Source organism: Pithys albifrons, chromosome 15, assembly GCF_047495875.1.
Source record: "Pithys albifrons albifrons isolate INPA30051 chromosome 15, PitAlb_v1, whole genome shotgun sequence".
Classification (NCBI taxonomy): Eukaryota; Metazoa; Chordata; class Aves; order Passeriformes; family Thamnophilidae; genus Pithys; species Pithys albifrons.
Window position 1 is genome coordinate 18,449,467 of NC_092472.1, and position 20,317 is coordinate 18,469,783.

The 20,317-nt window shown below is 45.3% G+C and overlaps 1 protein-coding gene across 8 annotated transcripts in view; it reads right to left on the minus strand.

The window, feature by feature from the left end:
* The window catches only part of RAPGEF6 (Rap guanine nucleotide exchange factor 6), a 124,109-nt gene that overhangs the window by 11,530 nt on the left and 92,262 nt on the right, over nucleotides 1–20,317 (minus strand). For 6 of the 8 annotated variants that reach the window (XM_071569900.1, XM_071569893.1, XM_071569897.1 and 3 more), the window contains 8 exons: nucleotides 18,029–18,240; nucleotides 17,035–17,158; nucleotides 14,675–14,698; nucleotides 11,916–12,136; nucleotides 8,910–9,101; nucleotides 7,646–7,780; nucleotides 6,180–6,293; nucleotides 1,674–1,899 (listed from right to left, as the gene is read on the minus strand). In XM_071569900.1, the coding sequence (XP_071426001.1) occupies nucleotides 1,674–1,899; nucleotides 6,180–6,293; nucleotides 7,646–7,780; nucleotides 8,910–9,101; nucleotides 11,916–12,136; nucleotides 14,675–14,698; nucleotides 17,035–17,158; nucleotides 18,029–18,240 (1,248 nt within the window). The remainder of the gene's footprint in view (nucleotides 1–1,673; nucleotides 1,900–6,179; nucleotides 6,294–7,645; nucleotides 7,781–8,909; nucleotides 9,102–11,915; nucleotides 12,137–14,674; nucleotides 14,699–17,034; nucleotides 17,159–18,028; nucleotides 18,241–20,317) is intronic. The other 2 variants (XM_071569896.1, XM_071569894.1) reach the window with 1 other exon arrangement.

Here is a 20,317-nt window from a genome sequence, read left to right on the forward strand (position 1 = left end):
GCAACATGCACTTCCAGGCTTGACAGCAGATCCATGAATCTGGTCCACAGAAGCTTTACCAACAACAACCAGACAGTGCTTGACAGAAAGGAGTAATTGCCTCTTATTTCTATGCTGCCACCACCTTTCTCTTTAAATTTATACACTAAACCCAAAATAAATATTTAGAATAAAACCCAACCCTTCCACAGGCAGCAACATCAAGTTGTTTAGACAGAGTGGAGGCACTTGTGTTTCAGGAACATTTGGAAATATTGGGTGTAAATACCATTTGGAGTGATCTGGAGTGACAGATTCTGAAAAGCAAAGTCCAACATTTCTGCTTATCACAAAATGTCTGTTGAAAGCTCTAATTCTCTCCATGCATAATTAGGGGGGTAAAAATAAAGCCAGGTTTGCATGTCTTTGGAACACATGAAGACATGATTGCTAGACATTGTTCGAGTCTCTTGACTGTTTCTGGGGGTGTTAACAAATGCATGGGCAGCACATTGAAATTCAACACCCTCCCTCAGCAGTTTACAGACACATTGTGGAATAAAGGAATGTTTCTTAGATATGTGCAAACAAGGTTTTTTTCCTGGCTTTTGAATTTTATAAGTTCTAGGATAAAACTCACTTTCTTCCCTCCAAAACCCACTGAAACTAAGGAATAAAGGAACAATCACAAAACATGGACTCAGTGTGTTTTATGCCTTTTAGAAAAGGGAATTATTTTCTTTGATGATGAAGCATGTCTTTAAATTCCCATTTTAACTGCACGAAATAAAACAAATTACTAATTTCTTTCCATTCCTGGAATGTCCAAGGCCAGGCTGGACAGGGCTTGGAGCAACCTGGAATAGTGGAAGGTGTTCCTGTCCATGGCAGGGTTTGGATCAAGATGATCTTTAAGATCCCTTTCAAGCCCAAACCATTCCATGATTCTGTGTGCTGGAAAAATGAGAACTAGTAGGAGCATCACTCATTTAGCTGAATCCATATCTGAGGACAGAAAATGCTATTCCAAGACAAATTAAGACATATTAAATCCTATGGGTCAAGGATATGTGTCATGTGACAAAACCAGAAACTTCCAGTTCAAAGCATCATTTCAGCACAGACTGTCACTGCACCAAAGTAACAAGAGCTCTGGAAACTCAGGAAGACAGTGGCAGAAAGCTTCCAGTCTGCCTAAGCAACAAATGATAATTAGAAAAATCCTTAAAAATCACATTAGAGCACATTAAGTGACTGGCACTGCTGACTCAGAGAGAATTGGTAATTTCCTGTTGTTCTTCTGCTGTCTCTCACCACGACACTGATTTGCTAAGCAGCATCCTGGCTTTTAACACATTTGCAGCCTCCAGAAAGAAATGTTGTGGCACTCGGTGCCATGATCAGTAATCACAGTGGGGTTGGATCAAGGGTTGGACTTGATGATCTCAGAGGTCTCTTCCAACCCAGTTGATTCTGTGATTCTATGATATGTCCAGCTGAACCCCACTGATGGCAACACGCTGCTGCCTCCCCAAGTGATGCACTGCAAGCTTCTTAGGCAAACAGGCTCACACAGAGCAGCTCCAGCTTCCAGCAAGAGCTTAACAACCCCAGTGGGGTGCAGAACTGTGTCCTGGCCAAAGCTCTGGCACCCCTTCTGACCACAAGGCCCACCAGAAGCAGCTGCACCTTACCCCGGGCAGGGCTGGCCGTAGTCCCCCAGAGGCTGAGGGGGCTCCTTCCTCTCTGCCCCACTGCAGTCCCCCCCAGGGAGGGCCTGGGACAGGCTCCTCTCGTCCTGCAGCGCCGCCGACATGGAGTCCACGGAGCAGTTGCTGACGATGCTGGAGCGGGACGAGATCTCGCTGTGACTCGAGTCCGAGAAGTTGTCGGATTTAGTGGAAGGTATAAGGGCGTAGCCTAAGGAGAGGAGAGGACTTTTGGTCAAAGAGCAGCTCAAGTTTATAGGCAGGACAATGAAGTTTTGACACACACAGCACAGCGAGGATGTTTAGAAGAAAAACAACCAAAGCCTATTGGCTTATAACCAGTCCACTGAGGGTTGGAGAGTGTTAGAGCTTTTAGCATCCATCAGCATCCAGCTCTGACTTATTTACCAGTGTAAGTCCAGTGGCATCAATAACCCACCTGCCACTCCACTGCTCTGCAGAGCAGCAGCTTTATCTACACAACCACAGTGAGCAGCTGCAGCACCAGCAGTGAGTCACTTTCCAAGCCTGCAAGTGCTGCCTCCCCTGGTATAAATGCAACACACCTCCCTCCCACCACCCCTCTGCCACGCAAGACTCAGGCAAGATTCTGGCAGTGGAGGAAGAGATGCTGACTCAGGTAAAAGCCAGCAATTAGCACTCAGGGATCAGCCATATGGTCCACTTCAGTTTCATTGTCTGCTCCAAAACTAAGGCACAAGGAAGCAAAGGCAGGAAATGCAGCTTTGGCAGGAGTTGGACCTTAGTTTTCCTCTAAACTAAGACAAAATGGGTGCCCAGCATGGGGCTTGAGCAAGGAAGGAGAATAGTTCCTGTGTCATCATGTGTGTATGGAGTTCAGGGTCCATGCAGACCATACAGCACAATATATTTGGGTTTTGTTGGTAGACTCACAGAGGGCTTAATTGATCTTAGCACCTCAATTAGTAAGACTCAGGCGGCTCTGATTGTCATAGAGTTATTTTGGATTTATGGTGTTATGAATTCAGTGCCTGTGGGTCTCACTGAGAATGGTGGATGAGGGGAAGGCTGTGGGTGTGCCTGCCTGGCCTTCAGCAAAGCCTGTGCCACTGTCTCCCTTGGCACACTCCTGGGAAAGCTGCAGGGCTTGGACAGGGGCATTCTGTGCTGGGTTAAGAGCTGGCTGATGGCCAGACCCAGAGAGTGCTGGGCAATGGAGATGCACCCAGCGGGCATCTGGGCACTGCTGGTGTCCCCAGGGGTCAGTGCTGGGCCCAGTGCTGTTTGATGTCTTTACTGATGATGAGGAGATTGAGTCCACCATCAGCACATTTGCAGATGACACCGAGCTGGGGGCAGTTCTGATGTGCTGGAGTGCAGGAGGGCTCTGCAGGGGGACCTGGACAGGCTGGAGGGCAGGAGGGCTCTGCAGAGGGACCTGGACAGGCTGCAGAGATGGGCCCAACCCAAGGGTGTGAGGTTCAACAAGGCCAAGTGCCAGGTCCTGCCCTTTGGCCACAACAACCCCCTGCAGCAGCACAGGGTGGGCACACAGTGGCTGGAGAGCAGCCAGGGGGAAAGGGACCTGGGAGTGCTGATTGACAGCAAGCTCAACATGAGCCAGCAGGGTGCCCAGGTGGCCAAGGCCAATGGCATCCTGGCCTGGATCAGGAATAGTGTGGCAGCAGGACCAGGGCAGTGACCGTTCTCCTGGACTCAGCACTGGGGAGGCCACACCTTGAGTGTTGTGTTCAGTTCTGGGCCCCTCAGTTGAGGAAAGAGATTGAGGGGCTGGAGCGGGGCCAGAGAAGAGCAACGAGGCTGGAGAAGGGACTGGAGCACAAGTGCTGTGGGGAGAGGCTGAGGGAGCTGGGGGTGTTCAGCCTGGAGAAGAGGAGGCTCAGAGGTGACCTCAGCACTGTCTGGAACTCCCTGACAAGAGGTTGTACCCAGGTGGGGGTTGGTCTCTTCTTCCAGGCAACCACCAGGAGAACAGGAGGGCACAGGCTTAAGCTCTGTCATGGGAGGTTTAGGTTGGATATTAGAGAGAAATTGTTTACAGAGAGAGTGGTCAGGCCTTGGAATGGGCTGCCCAGAGAGGGGGTGGATTCTCCATCCCTAGAGGTTTTTAAGGTGAGACTGGATGTGGCACTGAGTGCCATGATCTGCTAACCATGGTGGTGGTGGATCAAGGGTTGGACTTCACCTCAAAGGTTTTTTCCAACCTGGCTGATTCTATGATCCTGTGATTCTAACAGCTGGTTACCACCTGGGCCAGGGAGCAGGACACTGAGTGGGTGGATCCCATCCCCTACCATGCTCCAGCTGCTGGAAGGTTGAATGGTGTAATGGACTGTTAAAAACCACTCTGAAGGTGATGGGTGGAGGGACTTTCCACCACTGGGACGGGCATCCAGCAAGGGCTACATGGCCAGTGAACACCAGAGGCTCCATCAATCGAGCTGGCCCTGCCCAGGCAGAGTCCCCTCACACTGCAGGTGGAGATAAGGTCCCTGTGATACACCTGGGAGATGTGTTAGGGGAAAACCAGCTTGGATTAACCCTGCCTGAAGCCAAAGCACACCCATTCATGGGAGTGTGTTTGCTCAAGGATCTGGTTGCACACGGTGGGTGATGGGAGCAGATGGAGAAACACGATCTGCACCTCAGGGGGACCTTGTCTTTGGGTGAGCTGCCCATACTGCTCTATCTGTATGTACATATCTGGAAATGTTTATACAGTTAAAATATGTGTGCATGTAGTTAAAAAGTTTAAGTTTGATATAGTGTGTTGGGTCTGGAAGAAAAATTTGGGGTGGATAATGTTACAGTTCCAAAATCTTCCATGGACTTTTCTCTCCACATCAACACAGACTGGGGAGCTGATGCCCAAGCCCCACTGTCAGCTAACAAAGGATGGCCCGTTGCTGTTGGAGGTGGGGCAGGGGGGAGAAGAGGTTTTTTCCAGATTTTTGGTGGGGTTTATTGCCCCACTTTTTTTTTTCAGCTGCTGCTATGAGTGGGAGCCACCTCCGTGCTGGGCTCGTGGGAGCTCCTGTGGCTCAGCCCCCCAGCTCCAGGCAGGCACCCTGTGCTGTCCTGTGGAGAGAGAGTCACCACTACCTGGATCATGGCCCACCTTCCTGAGGACTGACACCACCTGCAGAGCAGCTGCTCAGCCCCACCTTCCCCACACACTTCGGACAAATGATGGGAAAGGGTCTCTGCACTGCCCATGGGAAAGTTCCAGCCCTTCCCTCTGACTGCAGTTTCTCCCACGTGAGTTTTTGGAACAAGCACCTTCCTCCAAACCCAGCCTTTGGTTCCCAGACCATGGGTGTGACTTTTGGGCTGCTGCCTCCTGAGCTGTGGCATCACCAAAAACACAACTGCCCCAAAGGGACAGAGAGAGAACTTACTTAGTTTCAAAGTCTTGGCTACAGTGTTGCCGTTTGCTCTGTTCTGGTTTTGGTTATGTATTTATATTTGTAGTTATGAACTGTTATCCTTTTCTATAAATTTTCTGATTAAACTCTTTTATTTTAAAGGGTGTGGTGGTTTTTGGTAAAGAGGTCCCTTTCCTAGTTCCAGATAAACACCTTAGTTTTCCTCTAAACTAAGACATTTACACAACTGTACTGCAGTAAGAAATGCTCTCACAGTGTGTCTTAGTTTCAAGAACTTCAAAGGTTTGGAGAACAAAAGGGCTCCTCTTCATTGAAGAGATTAACATTATCTGAAAACTGAGCCATTTAAGTACAGCACATGATATAAACAGACTAAATTAAAGTGTCTGCTGGGCCAAAACAGTCATCAGAAGATGTAACCAGTGCAAACATACACCAGTGCTGAACAGAGCATTTGATTTGCATCTTATCAGGGACTGTCTAATTAAGAAAACGGTGCAAAACTTACTGTTTTATTGGCATTTGTGACACACTAAGTAACTGAACTGCCACTGCACCTGATCCTTGATTTTCTACCTCCACATTATTATCTTCACTGCAGCCTAAGGGTGATTAACTATAAAGAACTGACACAAGTATCTGGAAGGGAAGAACATTAAACAGCTCAAACATGTAAATGCATAATGCTAAAATAACTTAGATCGACTCAGGATATCTGACACAACATGGCCATCAGTCTTTCTTCTACAGGTAAATCACAGAGTCTTTCTCCTCCTTCGAGGCTTCATGCACAGGCAGTAGGATGTGTACTGACTGCTGTTGCTACAGATAGTTGCTGTACTCAGGGCATCACTGTCCTTGTCCTCTTGGCTTTCACTCCTTTCTGAGGCTTCAGCCCTTTCAGCAGCAAAAGGTGTTCTTTCCCTGGAGAAGCTTCTTTCCCTAAGTCTTTTAAACAGGAATCCCCTTGTTTTTCTGGGCTCATGCTCAGCTTCTGCCTTTCCACTCTCATGCTCTCTGTCTGCCTTTGCACTTGGCTCAGAACTGTCACTGCCTCTGGCTTGGCAAATCATCCGAATCTGCTTTTGTAAATAAGCCCCACCTATTCCGTAGCTGCGCTGTCCACTGGTCTTGTTGCTGGTCTCACTGGCCAGAGACGAGGAAGAGCCAGAGAGGTTCATCTGACTGCAGGTATCCAACCTCTGGGTGTTGCCAACTACAACAAAGTAGACACAGGCAGACGGTGGTAAGTGACAGGAGAAGTAACAGCAAAAATAACACCCTGATTTTAAACCCTTTTTCTTCAACCTTATCTGCATCTCACTTGGGCATAAGCTCAAAAGAAAATCAAATCTAAGATTAAGTGGAACGTGTTCATGCCTAAAATTATGTCTTTCAGCTGTCTGTGAAGCAACTAATTTTAGATCAATGAGCTGTTAGCACAACACACACAAGGTACAGATCACCTCTATCAAATTAGATCAGTGCTAAAAATACGCCAAAAGCAAGTTAAATTTAAGAATAATCCCAAAGAAACAAAACATTATTTTCAAAGAACCAGATGAAAGCTAACAAAAATAACATGTTTATAAGTGATGCTCAGAAGCCTTAGTGGAGCAAGGTTGGGCAACCCACGTAATTAAGCTTTTCAAGGAAAATAAGTGGCATTCTCCAAAGGAAACAGGATCTTGTGAAGGCAGAAGTGGATGGACCAGCCTGACCTCCCACTGAAAGGGTGAGAAGGTGCAGCAGGTCCCCATGCCATGCCATGCCCACGTGGTGGCTTTGGGCTGTCAGTGAGTCCAAGCAGCACAGAAGGGAGGGAGAGAGGCCTTACAGCATCCAACACTGACCACCTGGGCTGACTAGAGTGCTCCTAAAGGATTTCAAATGAATTCCCATCCAAGGCTGGCTAATGATGAAGTCATGCAGGTCTTTTAAGACGAAGACATCAAAAATAAAGGGATTCTCAGGGCATCATGAGAGACAGGGATGTAAACAAAGCCCTGTGCACAAGAACAAAAAATATCAACAGTGACTCCAGGACTTCCATGGCTCCACTACTTCTGCAGCAACCTGGAGAACTATGGCACTGTTCCACCTCCAGCTTCACCTGATCACCTGCCATTCCACCTACCTTGGGCAAGACCAGGAGTTGTCTCAACTTCTGCAGCTTCTGTGCCACACTGTCATCACCAAGAAACCCCCAGGTTTGTGAATCCCACTTATTTAAGTAGCCACCTCAGTTTGAGCTGACACGATGGCAGGTGGCAGCACTTCAGATCTACTGGGAATTCTCTCAGAAGCACTCAGGCAGTATTTCAAGAAAACAATTGTTCCCTTTTCTAAATAGTGACTTTGAAGGCCAAAACATATAAATACACTGGAAAATCAGGTCTGCTCATAGAAGGACACGATTCTATTCTTGACATGAATATTCTAAAGCAGTATTTCTCTTCCCTGTGATCATCAGCAAATACTCCTGCCACTGCCCAGCCTGGTTTCACCCTCCCAGGCTGGAGCTCCTGGGGCTCCCACAGCCCATGCCCATCCCCACAGCTCACGTACCTTTGCGTGGGGAGCCCTGAGGAGAAGCAGGTGGGCTGGAGTGCAAAGAGGATGCCATGGACATAGTGTCATCTGTTTGTTTCTTACTACTTACTTCCTCAGACAAGCTTAATGACTTCTGGGGGGGGCCTGGACCTATGAAAACAACAGAATCAGTTACTGCATTCTTTGGAGCTACTGGTACCTGTTTAAACTACAAATAAGCACCATGTTGAACAATCAGAATGTTCAGCAAAGAGAGGAGCAGGTGCTCAGAGAATTCTGCATGTGGAGGCAGACTCCATCTCAATTTAGATCAGACCAGCTGTGCCCAGTGCTGGCTGTTCACCTGCAGTGTGTTGGAACATCCAGGTCCCAACAGGAACCACTGCACTGGACACACTGGCTGTGGTTCTGGCAAAGTACTGTGTGACCAAACAACTGTGTGAAGCACAAAGCTCAGAGGAAACCCTTGCCTGTGACACTGTTGGGGCAGTGCTGAAAAATGCATGTCATGGCCAAAGGGCAGTGCAGGATTTCTCCATCAGCACTCGTGGGCACCATCCTGTGCCACACTTGGCCAGTTCAGCAAAACCAGTGTCCCATTGATGATTTTGTATTTCTTGCTCACTATTAGACCACCTTGCAGAGAATAAAGCACTGAGGAGTTAATTCAAGTTCTCACCAACTTGTTAGATCAACACAGAACACAACATGGAAATGAAGAAACACCTCTGAGCAAAGTTTCTGGAACCTGTCAAACTGCACAGGCTTTTCAGAGGAGAGTGACACAAATACTAACTGGGAGCAGTATTTTGTATGCTGCAATACACTGTTTTCTGGAGCTATTTTAAAGGATATTGACCTTAGTGTGTCATAAAATCATTTCATATCATTTACTACCTGCAGCTAACTTAGTAACTCACAAAAGCTTTCAAATGATACAACAGTTATGTAAATAGATCAAAAGCTTTGAAATAGTAGAGACAGAAAAAACCTACTTTCACTAGGAACAACTAATAATGTATGTTGCTCTGTTTGACCATAATGTTGTTATGATGGTGTTCCAGAGGTTAAAATATTAAATGCCAGTGATTTGTTTCAATGATTTCACCTAAATATATTAGACTTCATTAAGCAGCCTCACCACTAACTGTTTTAAGGGAAGTTATTAAAGACTCTGCAAATGACTAAGCAGACATCATGCTCTCTTAGAACAAGTAATATGCACCAGCTATTTTAAAGTGACTTAATCAAATGAACCAGGTGAGCTGAAGATACTCACTGAATGTGACATGGTCCTTGCTCAGTCCCTTTTTCCTGCTGGGGTACAAATTCACAGTTGGGACCTGAAGAACTTGACTCATTCGGTTTTGTTGATGCTGATGGGCTTTTGTGGTTTGGCCAATTGATCTCATGGGCACTGGACACGTTTCAGAGGATTTCCCTCCTCTCCTCTCACTTAAATTCTTTGTCACTGTTAGGGAAAAATTACATGTAAGTATCTTGCACTTTGAATTGCAGAATTATTGCAGACCAACAATCCAAACCACTGTATAAAGAAGACAAAATGTTTTTGAACCCATTTCTACTCCAAACACACTGATCTCACCACACTGAAGATGCTGTTGTGTGAAACGACTTTTAAAACCCCCCTAAATTCTTCCAAGTGCTATAGAAGTACTTAATTAAAAGGCAAAAAAAAGTAACTTATTTCTACCACAAGACTTATTTTAGATGTCTGTGCATGAAGTGCAACAGCACAGCAGCACCTCCTCCCAACTCAGGCTCTTCTGCCACTGGCATTAATGTTTCACTAGGTGGCACAAGTGGTTTAAGCACAGGGCAGCTTCTGCTTGAATCCCACAGCAATTCATAAGCTCTGAAGTTAAGGCCATCCAATTTCTCCTTATATTCCCTTGGCAAAGTCTGGATTGCAGCCTCACTGCTGCTCATCCCCTCTGTAGGAAGGCTGGGAGCTTCCTGCTGAGCTGAGCCCCTGCAAAAAAACCCCTCTTTGCCCAAAAACAAATGGCAAAGTCCTGTGCCAGGCTGCCTGAGTGGTCCAAATTTAAACCTGGGTAATGCATCCAAGTGTGGAGGAACATCCCTGGGAGCAGCCAGTGCTCTCCCTCCCTCCCCCAGAACTGGTGGGAGCAGCTCCCTCGTGCTCCAAGTGGCTCCTCCAGCCTCTCTCCCAGCTCTGCAATAAGGAATCCAATCTCAGCTGCATCAATTACCTACCTGTGTTTTGGGGGAATGGGGCTATTTTCCCAGTTTTTAAAAGGTAGTTCTAATAATACACAACTCTACTTTACCTTTATTTATGTACTTAACCTTCATCTTCTTTTCTGATGTTTAAAAAAACCAAGGCCTTGATTTGCTTAACTACATAGAGTAGAACAGTCAGAATATACTCCCTATTTTTACTTCCAAATATTTATGGCTAGCACTGTGCAAACAAGATTTTAATTGATTTATTTAAACCAACTGAAAAACAACCTAAAAATCTTTGTCTCATGGGCATGGTATGGCCACCTGTCACGTGGATCATCTATCAAGAGTTCATCTACCAAGAGTTCTAATTTAACATTTTTTAAAAGGGAGTTAAATGTGGCCATTTCCAGGTTTGCTACTTCGGTGCTATTTCAAAGGAAATGTTAAAATAATTTGCATAAGGAGGCACCTTAGGGAATAACAAGGATTTGCATTCTTAATACTGGATAATGGCAAGCATTTAGAATTTTATCTTCAAGATGTCATCTCCCAGCCAGGCTTTTAACTTGCCTCATCAGAAACAAAACATTATCTGAGGACAAAAAAAGTCTCAAAATCCTACATTTGGACAGAAGAGAAGCATGAAACATGATTTTGCTTAGCATGGTTGCCACTCTCCTATTTTGAAACAAATCCACCTTTCAACAGAGTGAAAATTTTGAAGTATCAAAATAGAATGCAATTATAATGTCTCATTTCTAGGTAAGAATCTACTGAACTGTGTAAGACAGCAGCTCAGACAACAGTTTGTTTGACAGGAGTTCAAATCACAGGGACTGTCCTGCTGCAGCCCTCAATTCTTGCTGTCAAACCACATCAAACCCATCAGTCAATACTGACCCAACTTCTTCTCAACCATCTTCATTTATTCTAAGCTGTAATCCAGTGCAGTTTCTCTACTGATTTTGTCTCTGCTCATTTTCCTGCTGTTCATATGGTAAATGTTACTTTTATCACTCCTACCTCTGCCCAAGGACGGCAGGGCAAGGGCAGAGTTGATGCACTATTGAACTGTATCCAAACTAGCGTGGGCAGCAGGCCCAGGGCAGTGACCCTTCCCCTGGACTCTGCCTTGGGGAGGCCACACCTCGAGTGTTGTGTTCAGTTCTGGGCCCCTCAGTTCAGGAAAGAGATTGAGGGGCTGGAGTGGGGCCAGAGAAGAGCAACGAGGCTGGAGAAGGGACTGGATGTGGCTCTGAGTGTCCTCTGAAACACCTCCAGGGACAGAGAATCCACCATGTCTTGATCCAACCCCACTGTGATCACCAGCCCAGGGCACAGAGTGGGGTTGGATCAAGGGTTGATGATCTCAGAGGTCTCTTCCAACCCAAGCGAGAAGAGAAGAGCAACGAGGCTGGAGAAGGGACTGGAGCACAAGTGCTGTGGGGAGAGGCTGAGGGAGCTGGGGGTGTTCAGCCTGGAGAAGAGGAGGCTCAGAGGTGACCTCAGCACTGTCTGGAACTCCCTGAAGGGAAGTTCTGGCCAGCTGGGGGTTGGTCTCTTCTCCCAGACACTCAGCAATAGGACAAGGGGGCACGATGGGCTCAAGCTCTGCCAGGGGAAATTGAAGTTGGAGAGCAGAAAAAAATTCTTTACAGAGAGAGTGCTCAGGGATTGGAATGGGCTGCCCAGAGAGGGGGTGGATTCCCCATCCCTGGAGATTTTTAAACGCAGATTGGATGTGGCACTGAGTGCCATGATCTGGTAAAGGGACTGGAGTTGGACCAAGGGTTGGACTTGATGATCTCCGAGGTCTTTTCCAACCCAATCAATTCTATGATTCTATGATTCTATTCTATGATTCTATGATTCTAACTTCCTGCCAGACTGATGGAAAGACACTCAGCTTAGGAACTAAAGGTCAACAACAAAAACATCATGGGGGTTTTTATGAGCTCAACCAAGCCCTGCTGAAGCTCTCAGGACATGAATCACCAAACCAGAACTTACTCAAGCATTTTGTCCTTGGGGAAAGAGTTTCAGTGAGCATTTCCAGAGCAGGAGCTGTACTTACAAGTGCTGTAGGCAGGCTCACACTGAAGTGACAGGATCTGGATCTTCTCCTCGTCAGTCTCCACGCTGAGGTTGGACAGGTACTGCTTCACCTTCCTGGCCATCTGGGCGTCCTCGTAGAGCTTCTTGGCGTTGAGCAGCGAGCTGCGGCGCGCGCGCTTCTTGTGGGCACCGCCCTGCACGTCCAGCATGTTGGAGTTGGTGCTGCCCTGGCTCAGGGACCTGCAAAACACCAGCAGAGAAGTGAAGGGTCAGCCCCCAACAGCCACCAAGAGCTACAGCAGCACAAGGCCAAAGCAGATTAATACCAGTCATCCTCAGTTAGGGCTAGTGCATGCTGATGCAAAGGAGTTAAAAAGATGGACAGCATTAAAGTAACACCTGGCTAAAAACAGTCTGGTAAACTGAGCAGCACTTTGGGTCTAGAACAGGATTGCACGTGGAAATGTGGAGCTGGGAAGAAGGAGGTGCAATGGTCTGCACAGAACCTGCTCAGCAGCACTGATGAACTGCAGCCTTGTGCTGCCAGACCCACAGTTGGCAGGACGAGAGGAAACAGCCTCAAGTTGTGCAAGAGGAGGGTTCAGTTGCCTACTAGGAAATAAGTTCTTCATGGAAAAGTCCTGTCAAGCCCTGGAACAAGCATCAGTGGTGAACATGGTGGTGGTGCTGGGCTGATGGTTGGACTCGATCTTAGACATCTTTTCCAACCTTAAGACTCTGTAATATCAACTGCAGACTCTCTGAGTGGACAAACTTGTTAACTTTGTGGAATTTGGTGCCCACTGTGCCCACCAGGCTTACACAGAAACTCCCTGCAATCAGCTGAGCAGAGAAGTGAGTGCCTGCTGCAATCCTCTTAGAAAACTGGGCTTCTCACAATGGTTAAATAAGGGACAAATTGTGTTACAAAAGTACAAAGTGCATTTGATCATGCACTCGATTTCTTTCTTAAAGCATTCACAGAAGAGCAGCTCATCACAAACATGAATCCCAAGAAAGGTGAGGAGGGCAGAGGTAACATAAATATGCCCAGACTTGTGCAGATTTGCATCTATGAAAGACAATGCTCCTCGTTTTGAGCTCCCACATCTATGAACAACTACTGCAAGAATAAATAATCCCCAAATTGTTAAAGAACATGAGTTACTCCCACTGACAGTCACAACCACTGAATGAATGACCAAACAAGTGATCTGGACATCCCACACACACCACCTCTGTCCCAGGTGCCACTGTCCTACAGGCACACAGTCCTGAAGCATTTTAAATAAATGGAGACCACAGTATATCTCACACATAAATTCTAATGGAAGTGGCAACAAAGTTGTTCACACCTGGTTTACTGTGGGGATTTTTGAACCTTCAGCTAAGTATTTTTAAAGCTACAGTACTTGTGAAGACACTTATCAAGACCTCATGGGTTTACAGAATCACAAGTGCAGAATAATCAACATCAGGCACAGAATTGCTCTAATGGCCAAAGGAGTCAGAATGAAACATGTTATTAGAGGAAATACAAGGAGTCAAGTACACTGAGCTTAAAAAACAAGTGGTGGAAAACAGCTGACTGCAATATTTTCAAAGAATGTTAAATAAATCAATCTGAAAGAAAACACAAGCTGAAAAACTGGCAGCAATTTAAAGCTTAATTTAATAATAAAGTAATGTTATTGTAGGCAAGAAGCAGCCAAAGACATGATGGAGTGTTCACAGCTACTCAAACCAAGGGGACACTTCTGTCTCCCACAGATAAGGACAAAGCTAAAATCTATTCTATAATGATCAGGAAATCAAGTTTATTTTTAATGACACAAATATTTTATTGCTTATGTACACACCGTTTTTCTTTCAAGTCTGGACTTGACTCTTTAAGGCAATTTAATTGAATTTCCTTTCATTCTGATTCTTCCTCATTCCCTTGTGTTCACAGCAATCCCAAGGGTCAGAAACCACAGTGCTCTCTGGGTCCTGGTTCCTGTCCCCACGAGCTGCCCTGGGAGTGCCAAGCACTGCCAGCCAAGGGCACCCACACCAGTACTGGCACCAGTGTCCAAACCTGCTACCCCAGTCTGGCTGGCCCAGGCCTGGCACTGCCCCCCCACTGCTGTGCCAAGGCACACAGGGAGGAGTTCATGGGCAAAAATACCCCTAACACATCAAATAAGGTTACAATGACAGTTGTCATAAAATCCCCACACGTTGGGCCCATCAGGAATCTCCCCAGGCAACAACACAACTCATTTCATTATCCAGTCCTTGCACAGTCCACACTCCCAGGGAAATCACTGAGGGTTTTGGTGAAGGAAACGTCAGATACATTTTAAATAGACACTAAAAATAAACACTTTGAAGCTTGCCTGAACCCAAACTTCAGGGGGCAAATTACTGCACATCATTATCACAATTCAAAGTTTAAAATGCAGAATGGCTTCAACTTTTCTGCAACATGTTAAAAAGCAGGTTATTTATTTCATGTATTTCCCCACAAAGTCTGCCCTCCAATATAACTGCACAGTAGGGTTTTTTTAACCATAAAGCCAAAACTCAAACAACTTATCCACCACACAAAAGCAACTCAGAACTCTTACAGCTGCAGTATTGGCTGTAACCCCTTATTCCTGCTTTAAACCCCATGTACTGCAGGGTTAATAAAATGCATGCTGTATTTCAGGTGCATGCACTAACAGGAGGATGCAGGATTATGTTAAGAGTTGCATAATCTTTATTTATCTTAGTTGCATTCAGCTCTACACTTACCCCAAACTTCTCCACCTCTTCTTCCTGTAAGCAAGAGCCATATACATTGAAGCATGTATTTGAACAGAAAAGCACAGGAAAAAAATAAAACAGTTGAGAGTCAGGAAGAAAGATGTAGACAGGAAAGAACAGAAAAGAAAAAATCTCTATACAGCAAAATTCTTCTCAAATGATAACACAACGTTTTCATGGAATGCAAGGGCAGGACTTGGCAAATACTTTAATATGGAGGCACATCTATCAGTTTTTTGTTTAACCTATGAATTGAAAAAACAAACTTGGCGTTGATTTTTTTGGTTTTCTGTCAGTCAAATTCAGTTTTGATGGAGTAAAAACTGTTCAACTCACTCCTACTGCAGAAAGTGGGAATAAATTAATTTATTCTTTGCATTAAGGCTGCTGAAAGTGTAAGAGAAACCATCATCAGTATTCAAGTTTTATGATGTTGTTTTCTCTTGATTGTTTGCTGGAAAACAAGGCAGTTGCCAAATGCACCTTGAAAGCCTGGATGGTCTCTATTAATGGGTAATGAACTTGTGAGCAAGTCTCATGTTACCACTAATACACATCCTCTCTTGCTAATTTTTCATCTTCAAAAGCATTTATTTGGTGCTTCATAACACAAACTGATAGATCAAACACCAGAGGCAATGAAAATGAATATGAATGATGTGAAAACATGGAATTATTTTCTTTTAATCTTTGGCACTATCTCTAATATTAGATGCCTAAGCAGTTTATGGCAGGGTGCATAATTTAAATTATGGTCATTAAAATGCATTCTGTAATTCTGAAAAACACACTAAAGGTAACTATTTACCATTAAATTTAATTAATGATTAGACTTCATTAGGTCTTAGAAAGTGCATGGGCCATCAGGGAAATTTATTTATAGACTCATTTCAGCTGTGAATGCCAAAGTTTCTGCAAAGCAATCACAGCTTCTCAACTCGGTAACTTTATGCTAAAAATGCAATTTTGCTACTTCCAATCCAACAGTATGAAGGTGAATCTCCACTGTGAAATCCATCTTTGAGTAACATTAACAAGGACCTGTTATTATTGTTCAGACTTCAACTGGGCCATTTGTAGAGTCACAAAACCACAGACTGGTCTGTGTTGGAAGGGACTTTAAAGCCCATCTCGTCCCAACCCTCTCCACTAGCCCAGGCTGCTCAGAGCCCCATCCAGGCTGGCTTCAAACTGCCTGTATTTAATAACCTGTGTTTGCTGACAGTCAGCCCTGCAAACAACCACCAGGCTGAGGATCCCCTGTGACTCCTGACACTGGACCCAAACCTCTCCCACACCTTCCATGTCCTGCCACAGGTGCCACTCAATCCACCCACCCAAGGGAATCACACCTGGTGCACATGTGGCCCACCCTCTGGAATTTTGGGTGGATAAGGCACAATTCCACCCACTGTCCACTGGGTTTCCTCTGAGCTCTGCCCTGCTGGGGCTGCAGCTCAAGAGCATTCTGTCCTTTTTGAAGTAGCAACCACGTGGCCATTCAGCACCAGACACTGTCCTGTCCCCAACTCGCCCCAAACTGCATCCTGAGGGGTTCTGTCTGGCCTGTTGGCTCGAGGCAAACTAACAGTGCCAGGAGAGGGGACCACCACCCTCCCCACAGGAACTGTGGCACCAGGATGGACACAGCAAGGACACAACGGAGCTGCTGAGGCTTTTAGTTCAGCCAGTGGGAAGAAAATAGATGCAGGAAATCATTTAGTTCCACTAAAGATAATCTGGAGCTCATCAGCACCAGATTAGCAGTTCTGTTGCTTTTATTCTGCCGTTTGTTAACACGGGGCCTGGTGATACTCGGCATCAAGATAGGAAAGAAAATTAAGAAAAATAAGCCAAGAACACACCCCTCACCTGCTAAAGCCTGAGCATATCAAACATCATGTGGGTGGAACAAGCTGTGCTTCGAATAAATAAAAATGTTGTTTGATTTTAATGTTATCAGTGGGGGTTTGTTTGGAAGCGACATCTCAGATTTATACATGGGTGGTTTAGGTGCTTTTTATCCCTTTCTCTCAGATATTGCACTCCTCTAACATTATACCCCTCTCAAAACTCTACTGACACTAACACTTTATTTAGCAAAAATATGCATCACTAAAATTAGCACCTATTCTTCTGTGTGCCTTAAAGCCAATAAACTGGTTTATTAGTCATTAAAAGCAAGCCTGGGAAGCATCACCTGCAGTGCCATAATTTGATAAAGACTGGGGTTTGATGGGGAATGTCAATGGCGAGGCACACAACGAAATCCCAGCGTGCTGAGGGGCACACACAGCCCCAGGTCCCCCAGCTGAGCCCCCAGAGCTGCTGCCCTGCCCAGTGCACACCTTTGCCTGAACATCACGGCTGGGTCCATGTTGGCCGAGGTCATTCGCACAACTTGGCGGATTTCCTTGGCGATCATTCGCAGCTTCTCAAAGTTCACCAGCCCATCCACTTTGGAATCATTGCCTGCACAATTAAGACACACACACACAGGAGAAAGAAATTGAAAAAAGAAAAAAATGAGTGAGAAATGCTTCTGAATGGCCACTGTGTTGCCCTCCCTGCCCCTCCATCAGCAAAACTGTTTTGATCAGACTGTCAAGAAAACATGAAGCTCTGACAAAATACAAAAGGAACCAGGGCCACTCAGAGGATCATGTATTCCTCCTGTTAATCTATTCCTAAAGTAACAAGTACCAGTAGGAGGAAAAAGTAGTTAAGTGAACTATGCCCAAGTTCACTGGCATAATGTTAAAATATAAAGACAGAACTGGCATGGACACCATTCCCATTCAGAACAAAGTTCAGACAGTTCTGAGCCATCACAACCAAGAACTGGGCATACTTGGAAATGCTTCACCTCAACCAGTTGTGAACAGGGCTTTGTGCAGAAGGAACAAAATGGAAACACCTAAACAAACCCCCTTGCAAATGCTGAAAGCAGGAGTAGGAGGTGTTGTATCATCAGAGCTGCCTGAAAGCCACAACAGGGAACACAAACCTGGGAATGTCACAGCACCAGCGTTTGTGTAAGAGAGTGTGTTTGAAGCAAAGCAACTCCCAGCCAGCACACTCACCTGTGCTTCCACCCTAAACCTTAGGCCAGCTGCTGAGGACAGATCATTGCTTTTGAAATATTAAAAATATGCATTTAATATTTAGTTTTTGTCTAGGATCAGCCTCTTCCACAAGGCATTCCAAGTTCTATTTTATTTCACTCATCAAAAGCATCCTACTGGTGGCAGCTTCCTTAGACGTGTGTTGGCACAAGGAGCACTGAAGAAAGGGCTAAAGCAGCTTCAGTGCTTCATTTGTTTTCTGTCTGTCTGACATTACCTTCATGCAGGAAGGTGATATCCTTCTTGACGACAGGGAACAGAGGGATGATGGGGGGCTGCATGCTCTGGCTGCTCAGGATGTTGCGGTACTTTGCCATGTTTCGAGACGGATCAAAAAGATCCTGCAGGTCTCTGAGGTGCTTCTCATACTTGCTGGGTAACTTCTCCCAAGTGCCTCTGAGACGAGCTACTGGTGCAAGATTTAATCCACTGCAAGGCAGAACGTTTCATTATTAGCTGTGAGCAGAACCATTGCCTTTCACAGGAAGAGAGGGGTTGGTTTAAGGATTACAAACACCCTTTGCAAGGTTAAATGTAAAGCTGGTTGAGTGCCAGGGTACAAGTTCATCACAATAAACCTCTGCTGTTTAAACAGGACTGTAAAAACCATGACTGCTTCCTATGCACAAGGTACAAATTTCAAATTACTGCCAATTTATCTCTCTGTAAAACAGGACCAAGGTCTGCTTAAGAACCACTTCTCTCCTGTAAAACTGGGTACCACAGTAAGGACAAAAAGGGTAGAAAATGAATGAGGTCAATCAGTGGTTGCACAGCAAATGAGAACAGTGCAGAGCTCATCCCAAGCAGAAGTGGGCAGACTTTAGGAAGGAATCCTCCCCTCTGAGGGTGGGCAGGCCCTGGCACACATGCCCAGAGAAGCTGTGCCTGCCCCATCACCCCTGGAAGTGTCCAAGGCCAGGCTGGACAGGGCTTGGAGCAGCCTGGGACAGTGGGAGGTGTCTCTGCCCATTGCAGAGGATGGAATGAGATGGTCTTTAAGGTCCCTTCCAAGCCAAACTGTTCTGTGGTTCTGATCCTGTGACTCCAGAGGAGCATGTTTGGAGCACTCGTAAATGAGCAACAGATTGTGAATTAGAAGCAGCAGATATGCTAAAATTTGTCATTGTGCCCTCATTAAGTAAAAATATATCCAGAATTATTTGGATGCAATAAAAAGAAAATAAATAAATGAAATACATCCATCCTCCCTATTATAATTTGTCACCAATTATGCTCAAGAAGTTCTGCAGTAATTACAAAGTCCCTGTAGCTGCAGAACTGGTAAGTGACATGCTCCAGCATTACTCAGTAAATCCAGAATCACACAATCACTGAGTTTGTTATTCTCAGATTTTCTTTTCTCATTTTGAAAGCTTCAAAAAACTTTTTTTTGAATGTGGTTTATTTTTTATACAGCCTCCTCTCCACGCTGTGCCAAACAAAGCCTTCTCTGACATGACAAATCAAACACATGCCAGCCCACAGCTCCTCCTTCCCAGGCTGTATTAGGGTGCTTATCTTCCTATTTCAGGAGACATATGGCATCAAACTGCTGTGCAGGACAAGGCAAGATACACAACCCCTGTGCCATATGCTACAAAAACATATTCCTCTGCAAAGAAGGGTAGAGCAATAACTCATTTATTTTTATTTTTTGACCAAAGGCCACTTCAGTCATGGCCTGATTAGCCTTAAGTGAGAAGCAGAAGAGTCATTTCCCCACCTACAATAAACCATGGGAAATTAGAGAACAGAATGTAAAAATGAGATTCAGTATCCCCATGTGCATTCACCATGTAATGAGCATCCCCAGCCCCAAAGGCTGCCCAATACCCTTGAAGGAAATTCATGAATTCTTTCATGTGTGACTAACCAGAAGCCAATACTCTTTGCTAAACTTGTTAGACATGGAAGAAAATATTAAAAACCGGTATTTTCAACAGTGGTGCTGGAATACAGCACAAATGCAGATCTCCTCTGATGAATCACAGTGTCTTTTTTTCTCCCTAAAGTAAAGGCTGGGTGTAAGATAATTGCAAATAAAGGAAATGCTGAACTCATGCTGTTAAAGTAGCTGCATTCAGGATAAATCAGAAGAGAAAGTCTAAATGTGCAATTGAAGAGGGGAAAAAATAAAATAGAGAAGCAAGCAGATGACAGGAAAGAATGAAAAGGAAAATTAAGCCAAAACAAGACTGATTTGAGGAAGTCCTTACAATGGAAGGAAGAAATAAAGTAATCTCATCATCACAGATATGACTCGGTGCACACTGGAAAAGTAACAATGACTGACAAAGAGAAGGGAAATTGGGTGCCAAAATCACAGAAAATGACACAAAGCTCAGGCAGGTTTCTGAAGTTCATCAGTCAAACAATGCTCTGTCCCAGCCTCCTCTTTCCCTGTGAGGGAACAGGTAAAAAGAGAGTGTCACATCCAGCACCACGATGGGACTGAACGGCTGCGGTGACAACCCATGTCAGACCAGGCTGGCCTGGGAAAACC